This window comes from Seriola aureovittata, chromosome 13 (assembly GCF_021018895.1).
Source record: "Seriola aureovittata isolate HTS-2021-v1 ecotype China chromosome 13, ASM2101889v1, whole genome shotgun sequence".
Classification (NCBI taxonomy): domain Eukaryota; kingdom Metazoa; phylum Chordata; class Actinopteri; order Carangiformes; family Carangidae; genus Seriola; species Seriola aureovittata.
In genome coordinates, this window is record NC_079376.1 from 20,276,672 (window position 1) to 20,296,656 (window position 19,985).

The window sequence follows — 19,985 nt, forward strand, 5'->3', positions numbered from 1 at the left end:
TATACATAAAAATTATTATTATTATCATTATCATTACCTTGGATTAATAAAGTTTAGGCACATCCATATATTTTTGTCATTGTATCATATCATTTTTTTTTTTTTTCCACATTTTTCTTCTTTGTCAAAACCGGTTTCCTACATTATCCACAATGCACCTTGATTCGACTCAGTAGACTGATTTGGGTGTGTTATTCTAGCAGTCAATGTAAGCAAAGATGAGCAATGGGCTACAGAGGTAGAGGCCGACACCGCCTTCCAACCACATAAACATAAGTTTAGAGGGACTTATATGTCAAACCATGAATTAAAACTTAAATAACAATAACAGTAATAATAATATTATTAAGCAAAAAAAACCCACAAGTTTTATTTCGTACTCCCCAAAACCTGTGAACAGATTCTGATGTTTAAAATCATTTACATTCCTAATTAATTTCCACTCTTCTTTCTTTTGCTGCTTTAAATTCAACTATCTGTGAGAGCAATCTACTGTTTATGGGAAGACATTGAAGTCACATTTAGCAATTTACAGTCATCTGGGTCTGATAAAGTAAAACCACGACTGGTCTTTCACATCTATTTTGAGCCACTGTGCTTTTAATGTGTTTAGATTCCCCCGCCATCTGTTGTCTAAAGGCAGTCAGTCTCTGAGTGTGTGTCTCGTTGTGTCCGGGTCACTTGGCCTGCTCGCACTGTTTGGAGTGTTTGTACAGTCTGGGCTGCCTGGAACGCCGCAGCGTGTCAGAGCTGTATGGAGTACAGAGGGCACCTTGCCAGCTTCACCATCAGGACCGTCAGACTCGCTTTCTGGGTTAATTTCCTCCAACTGTTCCTGCGATGTCACGTTCAGCAATAAAAACCAGCACGGCATATCCGACGGTACACCAGCCCTGTGACAATAACATTAAGGTGTTTCTTGTAAGCTTCATCACATGCTATCTCAATGACTGACAGCAGTACAGGTTTGTCATAATAAAAATTTTCAAGGCTACAAACTGTAATGATACAATGCAATATACTGCAGCGGTACAGTGAGTACCTGACAAAATCTGACCAGCTACATGCTGGCTCCAAAAATCTCTTATTCTATGCAGACTCTTTCAAAAAGTGCTGACTTGTATCTTGAAATGCTTGGTCAGTGAGGAATAAGTTATGCTCTCAATTGATTTGACTTGCTCTTGTTGACAGTTGTAAGAATCAGTGTCCCATTACAGTGATAATAAAACTTAAGGAGCGTTATATTATGGGGCACGTTTGAGGACTTGAGTTGCATCGTCAGGGAAATCACTGACATTATCAGTGGACGAAACCCCACTGAACTTTATATGCTGTACTCATTACACAACTGTATAAATTATGTCAAAATGTAAACGGCAGGCAGCTTTTTTCAGCTAAATCTAAATAATAACACATATTCCGACAAAGTAACAAGGATGTGCACAGCAACAAAGCAGAAAACACGTTTCTAGTTGTTACGAGTTGAATTTGTGTCTTTCTCTGGCAGCAAACGTGAAACATATTCCAGTGACAAACAGCAGCTAGTAGCAATGACAATATGAAACAAGGCTATACACAAAGCTAGCTCCACAGGAAAGTGACCCCTGTGCTTTCAAAAACAACTGACAGCATGGGCTAAAAGCATTAGCGCACAGACTCACCCACTTATGTTTGTAACATTAGCATGTATGGAAATCCTGCTCTTCCCTCTACCAGACACTGGATGTATGCCAGATGTGTTATAGTAATGCAAAAGAGCTTCTCCCCTCACAGTACAGGATTTAGCCACACAGGATCATGAAAACAGACTCTGTACATCTGTTGAATCTTTTTTTATTGAAAACACCTGCATACATTGAAATGATGACATCACACGTAAACCTAGCCTTTAACATATTGAAGGTGAGGGGCCGGTTTCACAAAGATAGACTTTGACTATGGCTTAGATATAACCAATAGTCAGACTTCAGATTGACATGTAAATTCATCCATTGCACAAAGCAGTTTACTTCTTGACTATCTTAAACCAGACTGTAGTACAATGAATTCTGGGTAAATTAAGACTTTTTCAAGAAAATAAAAAAAAAATGGCCTAATGAGGAGCCACTTCAAACCGCTGAGCTCCATTTACGCCAGCAGAAAATGTTTGTCTTTTAGAAGAATTCAGCATTCACAAGAGTGTATGAGGGGTGCAACAATAATTTCCCCAAACTTTGTGCTAAGGTAAGCTAACTGTCTGCTTGATGTAGTTTCATATTTAGAGGGTACATAAGAGTGGTATTAATCTTATAACTCAAAGAACCCTCATTTAACTATTGGCTATAAAGACATTTTTTTCCCATGTCAAATGAAACCACCTTTTATATTTGTGTTCTATTGTTTTCTGCTATAGTCTGTTTTTGCTGTATGTTATATGTGCTTTGTCATTGTTGTTTGAAATAGTGGTCTATGAAAATATTATTATTATTATTATTACTATATACATGTTCTACAGCTGTACTGAAAGCCTTGAAGTTCTTTTCAGTTTTATTACTTTTGTAAACCATATCTTTAGTCCAATAACAGCTACACATTTCATTCTAGGTTCCTCTCCTTGTTAAAAGTGAATCCTCCTTATCTCCTCCTAAGCTAAAGTACAACTAAATTGTCTTGCCTGACCGCAGCTTTACAGGATTTCTGAGCAGATTTATTGAAATCCTCAGCACTCATACAGCTTCCTGTGCCACTGGGTGTTAGCATGCAACTGCACTGCAGCTTTATGTGTGTGATGTGTGTGTTGTTGGTTTCACACTCTGTTTGGTCATGTAGTGTGTCCCCAGGTTTAATGTCTTCCTGTCTGTCTGCTGTATGGCTAATGGCCTCAAATTGTCAGGGGCAGTAATTACTGTCAGAGCTGAAGAGGGAGATAGGGCAATGAAAAAGTGGTGAAATGGGATGTAAAAAAGAGCAATCACACCCTGGATTGATCGATAGAGTGGTGGACAGAGGGAGGAAGGAGTAATTCCCAATGAAAATAGAAAAGAACAATGGAAGTGATGAAGTTAGGAGGAATTGGAAAGAGGGAGGTGGAACTAGAAGATGGAGATATTAAAGTGCCAGCCTTATAATCATGAATATCTGTGACTGACTGACTGATCACAATTACATCTTTGTTCACCTGACTGGCATGTGATTGAGTTGGAGTTTGCACATTGGCTGTTGCTCTTTCAAAATAAATTGGTGCTAACAGTTTCTATTATGGGGGCATTTATACGGGGCTAGAATGGTGACGGCATTGAAGACAACCTGGTATCCAGAATACGTGTTTCTTGGTCTGCTTTTGTGTGACTCAACTTCAAATTGTTTTTTTTTTCCTCACAATACAGCATAACAACATGTTTAAATTTATTTATGATGGGATATTCTATTCCCAAAGTAAGTGATGAATGGTTAAATAGATTTTGGCAAAAGAGAGAGTAAAGTTAAGTGCTGTGGAAATGAGCCTCACTATAATAAACTTAGGTAAGGTGAGGTAAGGTGAAACCTCTGTAGGGAATAAAGGCGAAAATGACTGTTCATTAATTTGATGTTGCAGATTGTGTGAAAACAGTTCAGTGTCACAAGTGGACGAGCGGTGAAGTGTGAAGCTGTTTGGATGAGCGGTTGTCGAGATCCAAACCCAAACATAATCTAACCCTCACATTAACATGTCACATGAACAGTGATGTCATCAGTGAGTCTCAGAATGTGGCTTTGAACACAGATGAACAATGATGTCATCAGCTTCCTTTGATTTTGGTTCTAGCAGCTACATTTAGAAGGAAACATTTCTCTTGTGTCAGTTGGTGAAGTGAAGAACGACGGTTTTTTTCAAAGTACTTTATTCTGTGTTTCCCTGGAATCCAATACCTGAGGACGATGAGAAAAGCATCCAACTCAAGGAGCTCAAGGAGCACACGATACCGCTACCGTACACTGGCTCCCATCTCACAGGTGGATGACACCCTGTTTGGGAGCCTTAAACCAAGTCCACCGGAGAAACCTGAAATCTCCCTGGCCATGCCTCAAGAGGGAGAGACGGCTCAAGACAGACAGCGTCAAATGGAGAGACATCAGCTCCGGGAGAACCAGGAGAGAGTCGACCTGGAAGACCTCGACCAGAGGAGAAAGAACCAGCAGCGTCAGCAGATGAAACTCAATGCTGAGACTGTACGGGCCGAGGAGCAGAGGAGAGAGGAGCGGGAGGAAGAGCTGCTGAGATCCAGACTGAGGGCCCAGAGAGAGAAAGAGCTGGCTGTGATGAAAGAACGAGAGGAAGCTCTGCTGAGGACAATACTCAGACAGAAGGAGGAGGAAGACAAGCTACGTCAGAGAGTGCTGCGCAAGACTGTCCACCAACAGCTGTGGGAACGTGAGCAGTCAGCAATGTCCAGGCAAAGACAGAGCATCAGCGCAGCCGATCAGCTGATCATGGAGGAACAGCAACGACGTATGCGCCTCCATGAGATTGCAGAGGAGACGCTGATGGAGCTGAGGTTCATCGGGATCCCTGAAAAATACTGCAGGAGAGTGGCAGTGTTTCCAAGGCCCCGCACACAGGATTCAACCAGGATCAACAGCACTGAGTCTGAGCTGAGGCCAACCTGCCTCCCAGCCATCAGCAGATCAGCTAAAGCCCCCGTCTGCAAACTCCAGCCGGCCTCTGCTACGTCATCGTACACCCGCCTCCCACCCATCTGGTCCAAATACCAGTGATCTGGACCAGCCTGATCCTCCATGTCCTGCCAGCCCCTCTCCCTTCCTTACCCTAACCCTTACCCCCTCCCTCCCTTCCTAACCCTTCCCCTTTTCCCTTCCTTACCCTAACCATGTGGGTTTCCTCCTTTTTTTCCCTCAATCCAAAATAATTGAAAGGTGATTTGTCTTTTTCTTTTGTTTTTTTCTTTTGCAAATTGAGGTTGATTCACATAAATGAAACTTTAAATTTGTGAATCAACAAAGTCAAAAACAAAATAACCTTTCATAAATAAACTATACAAAAATATAATACAATGTCTGGCCTTACATATTGTTTACATTTATGTTGCTGTGGTTCAATGTCAATATGGACTCTAAAACCCAGAATTTCTGCAGTGGAGATAATTTCAAATGAGGATAAACACAAGAAACATATAAAGGGTGAACCAGTGTAAAGTTATATGCCATGTAGGAAATACTTCAAGATAAAATGAATGAATGAATGAACACTGTACATAAAATTTGATTAAATTGACAATACAAACACAAAAATTCCAGGACTGCGAGGAATGGACATTTTCAAAACAGCTGTACTAGTTTACGTCAACATGTCAACCAAAGAAAATCTTGGTCCTGAAATCTCACCTACTCTACAACCAACCAAAAAATCTCTATAAATTATTTCTAGATTAACTAAACTGCCCACAGTGCACTGAGTGCACACTACCTGGTAGTCTTATTAGCCTAAATAAATTATACATAAACATAAAAAAATTGTATTTGCAAGATAAATATGAAATATGCCAACTCTGATGTGTTCACACTCAAAGCCTCAAAGCCTTAACAATGGATGGACCATCCTAATGCAGACAGGTTACGGTGTATCCCCTGCCATTTCCTTGGGGGAAAAGCATGTTGCAACAAACCAACAATAAATAAAAATGAAATGTAGAAACTGACATTTCATTTCAGATCAGTGTGAGAGTCAGGGGAGTTTACAGCTGCAGTGTGGCCAACTTGGCATAATGTCACTAGATTTAGAGACTTCTTGACTGGACTGCAACCGCAGAGCGGGGCCTTTCTGTACCTCATCTTCTGAAGGTAACTGCCCTTTGTTTCTAATTCCCTCTGTATGACATTCAGCGCGTCAGACATTTCCCTAATGTTAATGTGCAAAAAACATAGAAGCTAGAAAAAGTGCTCAGTGGAGCGCAGAGCTCCACCAAGGCCAATGTCAAACCACATAAACCAGGGAAGGAGTGGTAATAAAAATCGCCCCAGGACTTTTGACTTGGACTGACCCACCAAAACCCATCTGCAGACACCATCACATAGGCTGTGGCGCGTAGTGTCACACTTTACAAGATTCGTGCTTTAAACAGAGTAAACAAAAATTACACAAGGTTTTGTAGAACAATATATGAAATAGAACAAATGGTGCAATGTAGTTCTTTTTTACTTTCCACCGTATAATTTAGTATATTTAGAGTGTGAGACTAGAATTCAGACTGGACGGTAAAGTAGTAAATGCAACACTAGGCATATCAATTAATTGATTAATTAATTTCAATTTTAGTAGTCTTCTCCCTTCATTGGATCTTTCTGTATTAAAATTATGTAGATCTGAGCTGATCACACAGACTTTGAGTATAATTAGCGTATTAGAATTTCTGTTGTAAAAAGAGCAGAGAACAAATCTATACAACATTGTCCTGCTAAGAGAAACTCAGACTATATTCCCGTTATGTTCTGCCTACCATTTATTCTCTAAAAGTCACCACCAGCGGAGGTCCTGAACTCACTCTGCTGCTCTGCTCTCGTCTGTCCGTTGCCCCACTGGACTGAACCGAGCTGGAGTGAACCGTGTCCTGGGGAGGCCGACGTGAGGGAGATGACGGCCACACAGAACCACACTGAGCGGCGCAGCCTGCTCCACTGGGCCGATCACCACTACACAGCGCTATCGATCTCTCTCCCTCTTTTCCTCTCTCTCGCCCTCACGGCTCAACAACCACCTGTTCAAATCGTATCGAAGCTTAAAATTATGCATAACCGAGGAGTGACAGGTGTGGGTGGGTGCTGTCACACTTGGCTAGCGGCTCGGTGTCTAGCCGCTAGCTGTCTGCTCGGTGTCACCTAAGCCAATTCGGCGGGGTCATGGAACCTGACCTGACCTATTTGTGGTATTGGTGTTGTTGGAGGAGTTTTCATGCAAATATCAAACAAATGACATGGCTGCTTGTGCGGTTAATTGACTAACAGGACGTGGGGAACCTTACGGGCCTATTTCCATGCCCTCAATTGTACATAACTTTTTTCTAATAAAGTTTAAATGGGCGAGTTATATAATAATTTACCCCCCATACAGTTGTCATGAAAGGTGATATCAGCTATAGAGACCAAAACCGTTTTATGTACCAGGCTGTTAACATGTCTATTTCTGTTGGGCATTTTAACATGGGAGTCTATGGGGATTGACTCACTTTAGGAGACAGCCGTAACTGGCTTTTTGAGGAACTCTAGTTTTATCCACATCTGCGTTGGCTTCATTTCTCTTTCCATTTTTCCATCTGACAGGAAATGGGAATGAACTGAAGCTGACTAAACAGGGGTCTGGGTCTCAGGTAAATCACAGAGAGCAAAGGATAATGGAGAGGAAGAGAAAAACAGACGACAAACATCTTGAATTGAATCAAGCTAGAGAGACACTTACTGAATATATGGCAGACAGGAACAGGAGATGAAGAAAGCAGGGGAGCAGTCAACAGGAAAGGTGAACTGAGAACAAGCGGAAAGGATGTAAAAACTGAAATTCTCTCCATCTGCCTCTGTAGCTCTCGTTCTCCTTCAGTTCAATCTCTCCATTAGTGATATTTCCTTGGTAATTTTAGATTGCTTGTTATGTTAGTAATCAGGGACTTGATGCTTATTGTGCTGTTGCACTCAATTAAAGTAGACAGTCAGCACTGAAGTAATCAGGTGTTTAAATCTTATAAGCACGTATAGAAGCATCATGCCTACTGTATGGAGCTTAACGCTGCAATTAATTATCTGCATACTGTGTCTGTATCTCTAAGAGCACTTGAGAGATGAATATTGTCGGGCTTCAGCAATCAACAGGAACTTTACTTACACTGTCAGAGTTTAAGGGTAGATTCATTTCTCTAAATATGCAAATTGAGGTTTGATGAGTTAAAGGCACCCATCAGTGGAGCTCAGCCTGTTACATGTAAAGGTAATCAGTAAGAAGAGCAAATAGTATCAACAGAATGTCGTACCTATAATCAACTGCAGTGTTATCTATGATGAAGAGTTCTGAGAAGACGCTAAAGTTTCTAGACTAAGAAGTTGTTTATTATTGTTGACACTAATCCGACAACTGCCAAATCTCATGAAGAGTGTATTTAAACACAGAAATGAAGGAAAATCAACTAAGCTTCTTTAAACTTTCTCATTTAGTGTAAGTTGGAGTTGCAGAATGACAAATTAGATTGATTTGCCTCAGGGATTTAACTGAGGCATATCACTTTTGTAAATATAAGGTATTCACTTAAAAACAAGCTAATTGTTACATTGTTACACTTTTTAAAAGTATTTTTTATGATTTTACAACAAAACATATAATATATATTATATAATCTTACAGTGTTAACACAGGTGGTTTTACAGGTGGAGGCAATAAATTCCTGTTCTGTGTTATTATATGACAGATTAGAATATTACAAATAAGCAAAAAAAAAAAAACATATATAACAACAAAGGAAAGAAAGAAATACGATGCAAATCTTTTTATTTTTTTAATGTGAATTTTTAATGTGTAATGCCCTAACCTTAATTAAAATCATGTTTAGTTTGCTTGATTGAGATCAATATTTGCATCTTTGTGGTTTCCTGCCTTATTTCTGACTCGTGTAATTCTAGTGTCTGATTCTGAACTGGAAAATACATGGAAGTGGTGAAGTACTTTTCACAGCCCTGAGTTATATCTGCAGGTCTTGTGGGGTCGTTGGCACCTTGAGAATCGTTAAGGTCACATGTGAGTCGTTAACCCACCTGGCCATCATTAAAGTCATTAGAGTCGCATGATGTCACATCCAGAGAAGCTGGGGACCACCTTTTTTTTATTTTTGAAGGACTGGCCATAGTCTTTTAATAATAGTGTAAGTTTCCCTAAATTTGATTGATCATTAGGTTTAATTGTATTTTTTATACCTACGGAGAGGTTTGTAAGCAACGCAACAGTCGTACAGACATAGTGGAATACTGAGGCAGAGAATCTGAGATAGTTTGCTTATAACCTTCAGCCAGAAGTGTTGGACTGTTGGTTGAAGCCAGAGGGAATTGAACTAGGACAGAGTGAACAGGTGTTGCTTTAGTTAAAACCCATGTGGCAAAGTTTGTTGGTGGTACTGTGGGTTCTGTGTAGGACTTCATGCTACATTAACTGGGATTTGGCAATATTTGACATTGAGAAAATATTAAATAAATATTTATTCTTATCTATTGCCAATTAAAATTATAATGTATGTTCTCTGCAGTATGTCATTAATCCATTTGTTGACTGGCAGAGCAAGTGAATTGTCGGCGGATGCTAGAAATTTCAATATTTTCAGAATTTCAACAAAAAACAATCTTGCGGTACTTGTTATTTTTTACTTGAACTCTCTGTCATAACTCTCTTGGGTGTTTTAAGTCTTTTAGAGAAAGAAAGGCTGTTATTGTGCTTGACTCATTATGCACTTTTTGTGTTTTCCTGTGCTATTTTTCCTGTCTTAATGTTGCTTTTAGTCTGTTCTTCTAACCTTTTATGCTTTTACAAAGCACTTTGTAACCTAGAGTTTGAAAGGTGCTAAACACATTAAAAAAAATACTTACTTGACTTACTTCTTCAGCAGCTGAAGTTTTGTCAGAAATAGCCCTTGCCTCTGTTTAAGATGGCCTTTAGCATCTTGATCTTTCCCTGGCTGTCCACTGACTCCTAGTTGATGCCCTCTGACCCCTGTGACCAGTTTTGATCTGCTGTTCACAAACAACTGATGTGTGCTTCCATGTGTTCATTCTTCTACACTCTTCTCTTTAATGTTAGCAAGCAGAAATCTTTATTAGTTTGTGGTAAGTGCTTACTCCTTGTGACTTGTGGACCGGCTAGATGTTCTGACAGTTCAGTCATGGTAGGAAGTCCGACAGGGGTACCTCTGGGATCCTCATTGATTTAGGAGTGTCCAAAGTTACATACTTGGACTATGTGATGACCACTGAGCCATGTCCATGACAAGCCAGCAAAAATGGAAAAAATGCTTTGAAAAGATACACTTAAGTTTGCTTAAAGGTACCATGTCAAGATTTTGGCCTGTAGCAGAGCTATAAAGCATTTCTTATTTTTACGTGTCATCTGAGTAATACATGCATTAATTTGTTCATTATATATACACTATTATATACACTATTACACACATATATATATATATATATATATATATATATATATATATATATATATATATATATATATATATATATTCTAATACACACATACAATTTTTTTCATTTATGTTATGTTGGCCTGTTTTGCTGTGGATTTGCTTCAATTTTAATAGAATCCAAGCTAACAGGGCCTCCAAACTTACTATTAAAACTCAGGAAAATAGAAACAATATCACACTTGGATTTTAGATACTAACTAAGCTGCTTGTATCACCATTTAATATTACAGAAAATAAATTACAACATCTGTTCATTTATAAATGACATAAAGTACATGCAGCTTCTCACTGATGCAATCGATGAAACACAGACAGTATACAGTGTAGTGATGCACAGTACTTTAGACTGACACAGGGGAGATGATAGACAATAGTACTTTATTATGAGATACACATTTACCTGGCACCTCTGAGGAAGTTTTATATGTGTAATTCACCTGGATCATTTTCAGTTACATTTCTAAAGCCAAGGCCGTGCATCAGTGCAATGCATCAATCTTCCCAGAGATGCACATGTTTTCAAATTTTTGCAGCCTTTGAAGCCCATTCTGCCTGAAACCATGCACCACAGCAGCGTCCAAGGTACTAAAGTACTGCATTCTGTGGTACACTCGGGCGATAGAATGGTGATGAGGTATGTCTGGACCAGTGAAGCACTTCAGAGGCATCTGTACATGAGACGTCTAAATGGGCTGCAGGTTTAGAGATGTTATAACCTGAGATGCTTTGCAGTTTAGCCAGCCAAAATGCTCCTCAGTTCTTTAAGCCTGGATGGCTCATGTCACATGCTCTACTGCAGCCAGCACCCCTGACTTCTTCTGACTCCTCTGCTGCAGAGAAGTGTTCAGCTCCTCCAAGACTGCCATGACATCTTCTGCCAGAATGATGCAGAGAATTGTATAGTCCTTCAAAAAGTTGCCATGAAGGCCACTTGCTTTCGCAGACATTTCCCTTGTGGTGGATTTAGATTTTACCTCTGTGGCTCTGAGCTTGGATTCGTATCGGGTGAAGAAAGAGCTCATGACTGATGTTCGCTCACTGATGATGTCTACCTGGTGGGGCAGAGAGATTTGAGAGATGTGTGATCAGACTTTACTATAGCGATGAAGATAGCCTTGAACTTCCTGGACCCATTGAATAAAACTGTTCACAGTGAAGAGAGACAGGGAGAGTCTTAAGACAGACAGGGGCATGCTCTGGAGATACAGATGATAAGGTGAGAAATTGGAATCTGAACTATAATGCAATTCAGTAAAGCTCATGGGCAGCAAGTTTAAGTATCAAGCTAAATAGGTATGGGCTTTTAAGTTTTCTATGAAAGGTTACACAGCTGACAGCAAGCTAAAATGAGCAAATCGTCTTGTTGACACAAAACCAGGTTATCCGACCCTGTGTCTTAATATTATTAAGATTAGAGTATTGCTGCCCATGTAACAGTCAGGTATACACAAGATACAGTCTGCACTGCCTTACTAAGATAGCTATTTAGCTAGATACTGTACCTCACTGTCAGTGTGCTCTACTGTTGGCTATGGTTGGCTCCACACACTGGGATGCAAATAACATTGTTGGCTAAAGACACCTGGGTGCAAATGGCATTGTTGGCCACAGACACTTGGGTGCTTGTCTCTGCTATGCTATATACATCCAGGTGTAAATAGACACATTGACATTCCACCCCAGGTGCAAATAGCATTAGCCATAAAAAAATCATAAAATTTACAATCACAGCACAGAACAATGTGCTCAATCAGACAACTGAGTTGTGTGTGCTAGATAACCATGGGTACAACAAGTCTATTTTCCCAGCACTGGGAAAAAAGAATGCATGGTTACACCCTAGCTCTCATTAATAAATATGGTGAGTGTTTATACTTTAGTATCCCTTCTACCACTAGCATATACAGCACCATAGGCGTAGAATATGTATTCACCCTGATTGTTGCAAATAGGATGTGGCACTCATATTTGCCACCTAATAAATCGACCACTTGTATAGTTATCCTCAATATCAAAGGGAATATTGGTGTGCATTTGAACGTAGCAGAGGATATGAAAATGACTTTTTTTTTTTCTATTCCTCCTTTCACTGCTTCCTCTTCTGTTTGCCCTCTCCCTCTGTCTCTCTCTTTTCTCTTAATGTGAAGCATCGATCACAGTGAAGCCTGTGCCTTCTTTTACACACACACATATACACAGACACACTTAAAATAGCTCTCTGGTGGTACAGTGCAGCGTGAACAGTATGCATGTGTAACCCTTCTATTTCCTCTGTGTAATGTTTGCTAGAATGTGTCTCCCATCTGTCAGCTGTGCATTGTGTGTTATGAACAATGAGCTACAGTGCAAATTCATTTGCACAGTGGCGCTTCACACCCTCTGTCAGTTTCACACACACATGCACACACATACAGCATACAACAACAATCTCTACAGAGGCCATCAATAACAGAAGTGTGTGTTTGATTGGCTATATAGTGATAAATTAGATGACTTTGTCCATTGTTTGGCCTGTAGGCAACAATTACCTTTAACATGACTCACATGGAGATATAGTGTCGAGGTGTGTGTGTATGTCTGTGTGTGTGTGTGTGTCTGTGTTTGCTAACCTGGGTAAATTTACCATTCTACCAGCAAGATTTTTAAAAGGAACAGTTTGACATTTTGGGAAAAAACACTGGAGGATTGATACCACACTCACATCTGTCAATTCAGTATACAACTGCAGTCTTTTGAACTGAAAAGGCGGCAGATGTCCCAGAATGGTAAAACAAATAATGCTTCCATATGTATCAACAATTTATAGCTGCTGTCATGATATAATAAATGAAATAATAAATGATTATTTACCTAAACAATACACACATTTACCGCAGGATATGTAAATCCCTATGAGTGCTGTGGTGAGTGCATGACTGTGTGAAAGTGTAGGCTAATGTGTGCAAGGGATGAAGTGAAAAATAAAGCCAAACCCAGAACACAACCAAACCAATAATCCTGCTTGCTGGGAGGAGAGAGAGAGAGAGAAGTGACCTCTCTATCCCTCTTATATGACCACCTCATACAGCGATTTCCACATTGACCCTGCTTGTACCGGCTGAACACAGAGGGTGGACTCAAAAGCAGAACTCGACACTCAGCAGGTAGAGTAACATTTTTTACTTAGAAATATATTAGCAACCAAACACTTAGAGGAAAGGCTGGAACTCACAAATGCACAATACGAACTGGCACAGAGTGAAGGGAACACTCAGACTAAATACACTGGGGAAAGGGGGACAATGACACACAGGTGCAACACATTAGGGCGGGGTCAAGTAATCACACAGGATGGAAGCACAGGAGGGCGGGAAGTGCAGGAACCTGGAATGAGACAAGAGGTGAGTATAAAAAATAAAACAGGAAACACAGTGAGACGTGAGGGAAGAAGACAAAAGGGACTTTGACAAGATGTGACCCTGCTGCTATGGACTTTGCTACTATCTATCCATGTTCATATACCTCATATGCAAAATATGCTTATTATATACAGCTATACTGTATATAAGTAACACAGGGTTTTTTTTTTATGGCACTAGAACTATCCTTCATAAAATGTGTTAAGTCAGTTATTTATGTGTACAGTAATATATTTGCACTAGTAATGTTATTCTCTCATGTTATTGGTACTGTCATTCTCATTATAATATTACAGGACTTGTTTTACACCATTGTTGATTGTTTTTTTTCTCTTGTCTTGCACAGGTTGTGTGTTTTTTTATTATGCATTTGTGTGTGTGTGTGTGTGTGTGTGTGTGTGTGTGTGTGTGTGTGTGTGTGTTTTAATCTCTACTCTATGTGTCGTTTTAATTGCCCCCAGGGGACAAATAAAGTTTATTAAATTGAATTGAATTGAATTGAAATGAGAAATGGATTCAGGTGGGGCTCCCATCCTCCTGACACACCTCTGGCACTCTGACTGCCTCCTAAACAGGAAGAGGAACAAACACAAACACACACACACACACACACACACACAAGGAGCCACAAGCAGAGTGGGAGGGGTCGCCAGCGCCATATGTTTGTTTGTTTTCATTCAGACGTGTGGGCAAGTCCGTGTATGTGTGTCAGTAATTATAATCTGAAACCTGTTTAGAAATTAGCCCCCCGAGACTAATGTGCTCTGCATAAACAGACACACACACACACACACACACACACACACACACACACACACACACACATACACATTAGCGATCATAATGAGAGAGAGAGAGACAGAGAGAGAGAGATATGGACTATAACAAATAGAGAGGGAGAACTTTTTAAGACATGTTTGCATGTTAGCAAGCTGCAATTTGTAATGAAACCACACAACCGTGCTCAGCTCGGCTGCTTTTTATACCCCTTTGATTTTGCAGTAAACAACTCTACACAAGCACCCACAGCAAACACTTCATCACCGCTCAGCTTCCTTGTGAGTGATTGGGGTTACAAATGGTAATATTATGATGAAGATATTACTTATCCTATTCCGCAATGGAGGAGGAAAATAGTAATTAGTGTAAATTATACATCATTATCCGGGCAGGATAATCGTCATTGCGCTTGTGTCGGCAGTCTCACATTAATATTTTAACCTCTAGCCAGACACCTAGAGGTTAGAGCAGCTCGAAAGTCAGAGTTTGATGGATCAAATCAAGGCTGGGAGGAATAAGTAAGTGCATAAGTGTACTTTCCTCCGAGGCAAATGCTTTGATTCTTCCCTATGCTAACGTTCGCTGTCATCTTTACTTTTCCCAACAAAAAAAGAGTTTTTTTCAGATTCTTTTTCACCAGCTCAAACACTCAAACTTCTACAAAACAGTCCAAAGGTCTGATGCCTCCAACAGGTTAAAAATACATGAACACCGACTGGCAGCTTTGAGCTGTGAAGTTGTTGTGGAAGTTATTCCCATTCGATGTGAACGCAAATTTAGTTTTGTCAAGTGTAGAGAAGCTTTAAAGTTGCTCCCCTTGAACAACACTAGTTATAGAGCATTTCCAGCTTTAAAGAAAACAGGAACAGGGGATTTTGTTGGGAAAAGAGAGGATAATATCCATGTTGAAGCACCGAGGTGGGTTTTCTTTGGTGATTTTCTTGAGCCAAAACTTTTGACAGCTGAGTGAGCATTCAGAAACAAATAGAAAACAAAAGAGAAGAAAATTGTTTTCTCTGGACCTTGACTATTGCATTTTGAAACCTTGACTCCTTTTAGAAAACACATTTATATGTATTTCTTTTTCTCTCTTTGCATTTCCCTGGGAAACCTGACTGAAACAGACTGACCCGATTCTATCAAAACAGACCATTTTTAAAACCCCCGCCACCGTGGCTAATAACTCCACTCATGCGTATGTAACGACAAGTACATTGACATAAAAAACAGATTTGCCTATCAATGCATTAATTACCCTAGCTAATGACCTTATTAGCATAACTGTTTATGTTGAATATATCACAGTAATTATGGCAGGACATTAAGCAGCTCAAGTGCCGGTTCATTCATTGCCTTACATTTCAGCACACTAATGTTCCTGTTTTATTCGATCCACCTGCAACCGCTATGTGGTTTATCCAGATTAAGGATGCAGTCATTTTCATAATGAGATGTATTGATGACTCCTTTTCCCTCATGCAGAATGTTTTTCCTTTCTTTAGCCAAATTAACATTAATCATTTTATATACTGAAACTGACTTCTAAAGCAGCTCAATAAACAAATATGATTATTTAATCAACAATGTGCAGTCATTACCCATCAATCATGTGACAGCTGAAAACACTCGCCTCACAGTTTGGAGCTTTTTCTGGCCATAACGGGGCTTAAGGTGCGAATGGGCTTCAAAAGAGTTGCCTGTCAGTTGTTTCAACTGACAACAACAACTTTTGCTTTTGTCTTTTTTGAAACAAGCTGCAGACACAACTCTGGCTAGACGCTTTTATCCGAAGCAACTTACAAGTGAGGGACATCACTAAAGCTTCAGTGCAGTAGGAAACCTCGGTATACATCTATTTAATAAGTGCAAGGAGACATCCAGCAGATATATAGCAACATTAGGAAAAAGAAAATGGAGTCTCATATTTCTTGCCACCTAGTGCATGAAAGTCCAATATTTATATATATCTTTTCAGCTTCTGGTTTCTGGTTTTTACTAACTCAGGAAAATATCTGGCTCTTTAGCTGCTAAATGCTCCATGTCTCTGTTGTCACTAACTGTGTGTGTTTGCTGTTTGGCTCTGAACAGTAGTGTACAATGGGTTTCTAGAGTTTTTTTGTTGTTGTTGTTGTTGCCTGGAGCAGCTAAAAACAAACACAATGAGAGCAGTAACAGTGAACCAAAAGAGTAAAGTTGTAGACTGTAAAAGCCAAAACGAGCTCAGAGTAATTCTGTAAGTAGGACTGAGGGGAACTGTAGAATCAGGTGATAATTACATCATTACAAGCGATCTCATGTGATCCATTACTATTATAAAAACATTGACTGTAGGTGCTTTTAAAAATTACTTTTATAATTTATTATAATTGTAAGCTATTAATTGTTTTGTAAAATGAACAGGAGCATTCTTTTTTTTGTTTTTGTTCCTCCTTGCACCTGGAGCTAAACCACTACATAGATTAAGTCTTGTTTGGTCCCTCCAGGTAAGTGGCCATCAACCAGTTGATCACACCATTGACTTTGATCGGCCCGCCAGACTACAGCTGTGAGAATTAATTATGCGTGACATTGATTAGGAGAGAAATAGCGCGAGGCACGAAGTGAGAAGTAAAGGTAACCCAGGATGGAGAGATGATGAAGAGGAAGAAGGAATTGAAAAGTGGCTTGGAGAGAAAGAACGAAAGAAGAGACGGAGGGAGGGAAAGAGAAAGAGAGGCGGCGCTGGATGGAGAGCGAATGATCTGAGCGGAGAGAGCGATAGACAGAAGTTATCAACCAGCCATGTCTTGGTCATGACTCTTCAAGATCAGCTGACTGACAGAAACATGCAGCGTGCACACACACACATGTACATGTACAATCACTTCAGTAGGAGACACCCTTTGTAGATAACACACACACACACACACAGACACACACTGTTGGCAGCTGCACAGCCACACTAATTGATGTGACAGTCTCTCTCTCTCTCTCTCTCCCACACACACACACAAACACACACACACACAGTGTCAGTTAGTGCAGTTTAATTGGTAGTGAATGTGTGCTGTGAGTGACAGGTGATCTTTCCTCATGACAGAGCTGGTTAACTGAGGGATGAATCTACTCCCTGATTGTTTAAGCTGTAGAACTGTGCCATCAATCAGTCGGTCAGACAGGCGCTGGCGACTGTATTTGAATAGCATGAGCTCTTTAAAGGCCATTCTTATGTGATTACTTTTAATTTGTTACCTACTGGGTTTGAATTACAGCTCTGGACTCGCCTGTTTCCGCAGGTGGGAACAGTGCTTAGGTATTGAAGGGGGGGGTCTGTGGGTGATGGAGGCCGTCTCATCAATTTTACATTTTATTTGTTGTGGGGACAACTTCACAGTCTGTAGCATACCAGGTAGGGAGAGTGTAATGAGAAGTTTCTATCGGTTGCATTATGGGAAATGTAGGATCCAGCATTTTCTAAGTGCTTGACCCATCCTAGGAACTAAAAGACGACATAACTGGAATGAAGGGAGGAGGAAGAGGAGAGCACTGCATTGTTGTTGCTTCTCATTTGATACAGCAGTGTTTTTAAATGTGTGACACTAATTATGAGCTTCCCAGCTCCATCAGTCTGTTCCCTCAATGGCAGGACTTCACATGCCAGTTTACCCAAGTTTAACTTTGACTTTATTTGAAATTCAATTTTTTTTCTCCCCCCTTTATTAAGTGAAAACAAGTGACGACCAAAACATGCAACGGAGGATACAACAAATGTGTAAGAGAAAAACAGAGAAAAATCAGAAGAGAGGAGAAAAAGGAGTAATATTAATTACAGATGGTATTATGCATTATGAATTTCATTTATTATAAATGAATAAATAAATAAATACATAAATAAATAGATTAAAAAAGGGGGGAAAAAAAGAAATAAATGTGTGTGTGTGTGTGTGACAGAATAGAATGTCATTGAGGTTTTGCATGCATGATGAGAAAATACTACACATAAACACACAGCACCAGCTTGTAAACTCTGAAATTCAATTTTAAGTTTAAATGTCCTATGTCTCCACAAGCAAATCTCCACTGCTCACTGTGATCACATTGAGAGGAGTCAATTTCAGTCGTACGAGGGGTTCACTCGCACCTGGCCCGGCCGAGCAGTTCGTGAACAGCACGGAAATGCAAGACAATGCAATGAAACTAGAATCGGTGTCATTATAGGGCCGAGGTTAAGATTAGCATTACCTTGAGAAACAGTGGGGGCTAAATGTCTGAGACCACTATCCCATTCACTTGAATGAGAACATTTTCTGGTTAATTCTAGTAAAGCTATAGCGAGGGAGATATATGTTTGATATCAGTTGTGTACACAGGCTGCAAGTGCCTGTCTATAGAGACTGGATTTACAGTTGGTTTGGACTTCAGGGCTCAGTGCGGTTCTTATCCAGTAACAATGTATATGTTGATATTGAAGCTACAGAGGAAACTGCTTATAATGATCACATCTGTCAGGTCAGATTGATCGCTGTAAGAAGATGGTTATTTTAACCACATTTTTTTCCTTTTTCTTTATTTCTCATTCAGATTACATATAACTGACATTTTTTTTATTTATTAACATGAATATAAAGTAAACTGACGGCTTCACTATTTACTAAAAGATAAAATGACATAAACTGCTCCAAGCCTGGTCTGAATGGTCAGGGTGAAAACATTACACTCCACTCACATAACACACCTGCTCCTGTGAGCGAGCAGGGACCATAATTACACACCGTAAAAGTCCCAGAGCACGAGCAGAGCTGGAACAGGAGACAAAATAACTCACTGAGCAACAGCAGTGAAGATATCATGTGGCGCGTGAGTACACACAGCAAGCACACACACAAACACACACACACTAGCATGGTGAGTTTATGTTGGGCTAGCAGGCAGGGGGCGGTCAGCAGTGGTCATTACGCACTGTGGCTGTCCAAACACCTCACACAAGTTAGAAGAGAGCCTCAGTATATGACAGCGTGATGTAGTGGATTACAACAGTTTTCAAATTTAAAATCCATGTGTTGTCATGTATGAACCCAAGATGAATGCTGTAGGTAAACTACTTGATTATTTTAAGCGATTACTTTAAGTCCCGTCTCATTAGAACATTTACTCCCTTTAGATCCATCCCAGAGAATACGTCTCAGAAACAGTCCTCTTCATTCACTGTGGTTAAGATAAAAAACAAAATGTTTCTTTAATTCATTGATTAGGTTCTTTTCAAAGCTAATTTCTCCATGCTATTCATCCCTCTGGAGATGCATTAAATGCCTTTGGCAGCAAGGGAGGCTGAATGTATAGGATACAAGTTCTGCACAGCGGTTACTACATAGAACTCAAGCAGTTTAAATGCACGGCGTCTTTATGTGATATAGACAACTGTGTTTATTTGGCAAATGTGATCATAATTTCTGCTTTGAAAACCCAAATATCTAAGTACCAAGTGCCAGACAACTTCCAGCCACATAACCCACCTCTGCCTCATGTAAATACGCTACTCTAGAGCCATGCTGCAGTTCAGTCTGAGCTGGCATTTGAAAATGCGCAACATTTAAGGTATCTGGACATTCCTCCAAGCTTATCATATCTC

The 19,985-nt window shown here is 39.9% G+C and overlaps 1 protein-coding gene across 1 annotated transcript; it reads left to right on the top strand.

Moving 5' to 3' along the window:
- Positions 1–3,834: 3,834 nt before the first annotated feature.
- On the top strand, positions 3,835–4,855 carry LOC130180539 (trichohyalin-like). Its single transcript, XM_056394110.1, has one exon. It carries the CDS (start codon positions 3,898–3,900, stop codon positions 4,732–4,734), a length of 837 nt encoding a protein of 278 aa, XP_056250085.1. The 5' UTR covers positions 3,835–3,897; the 3' UTR covers positions 4,735–4,855.
- The last annotated feature ends 15,130 nt before the right edge of the window (positions 4,856–19,985 follow it).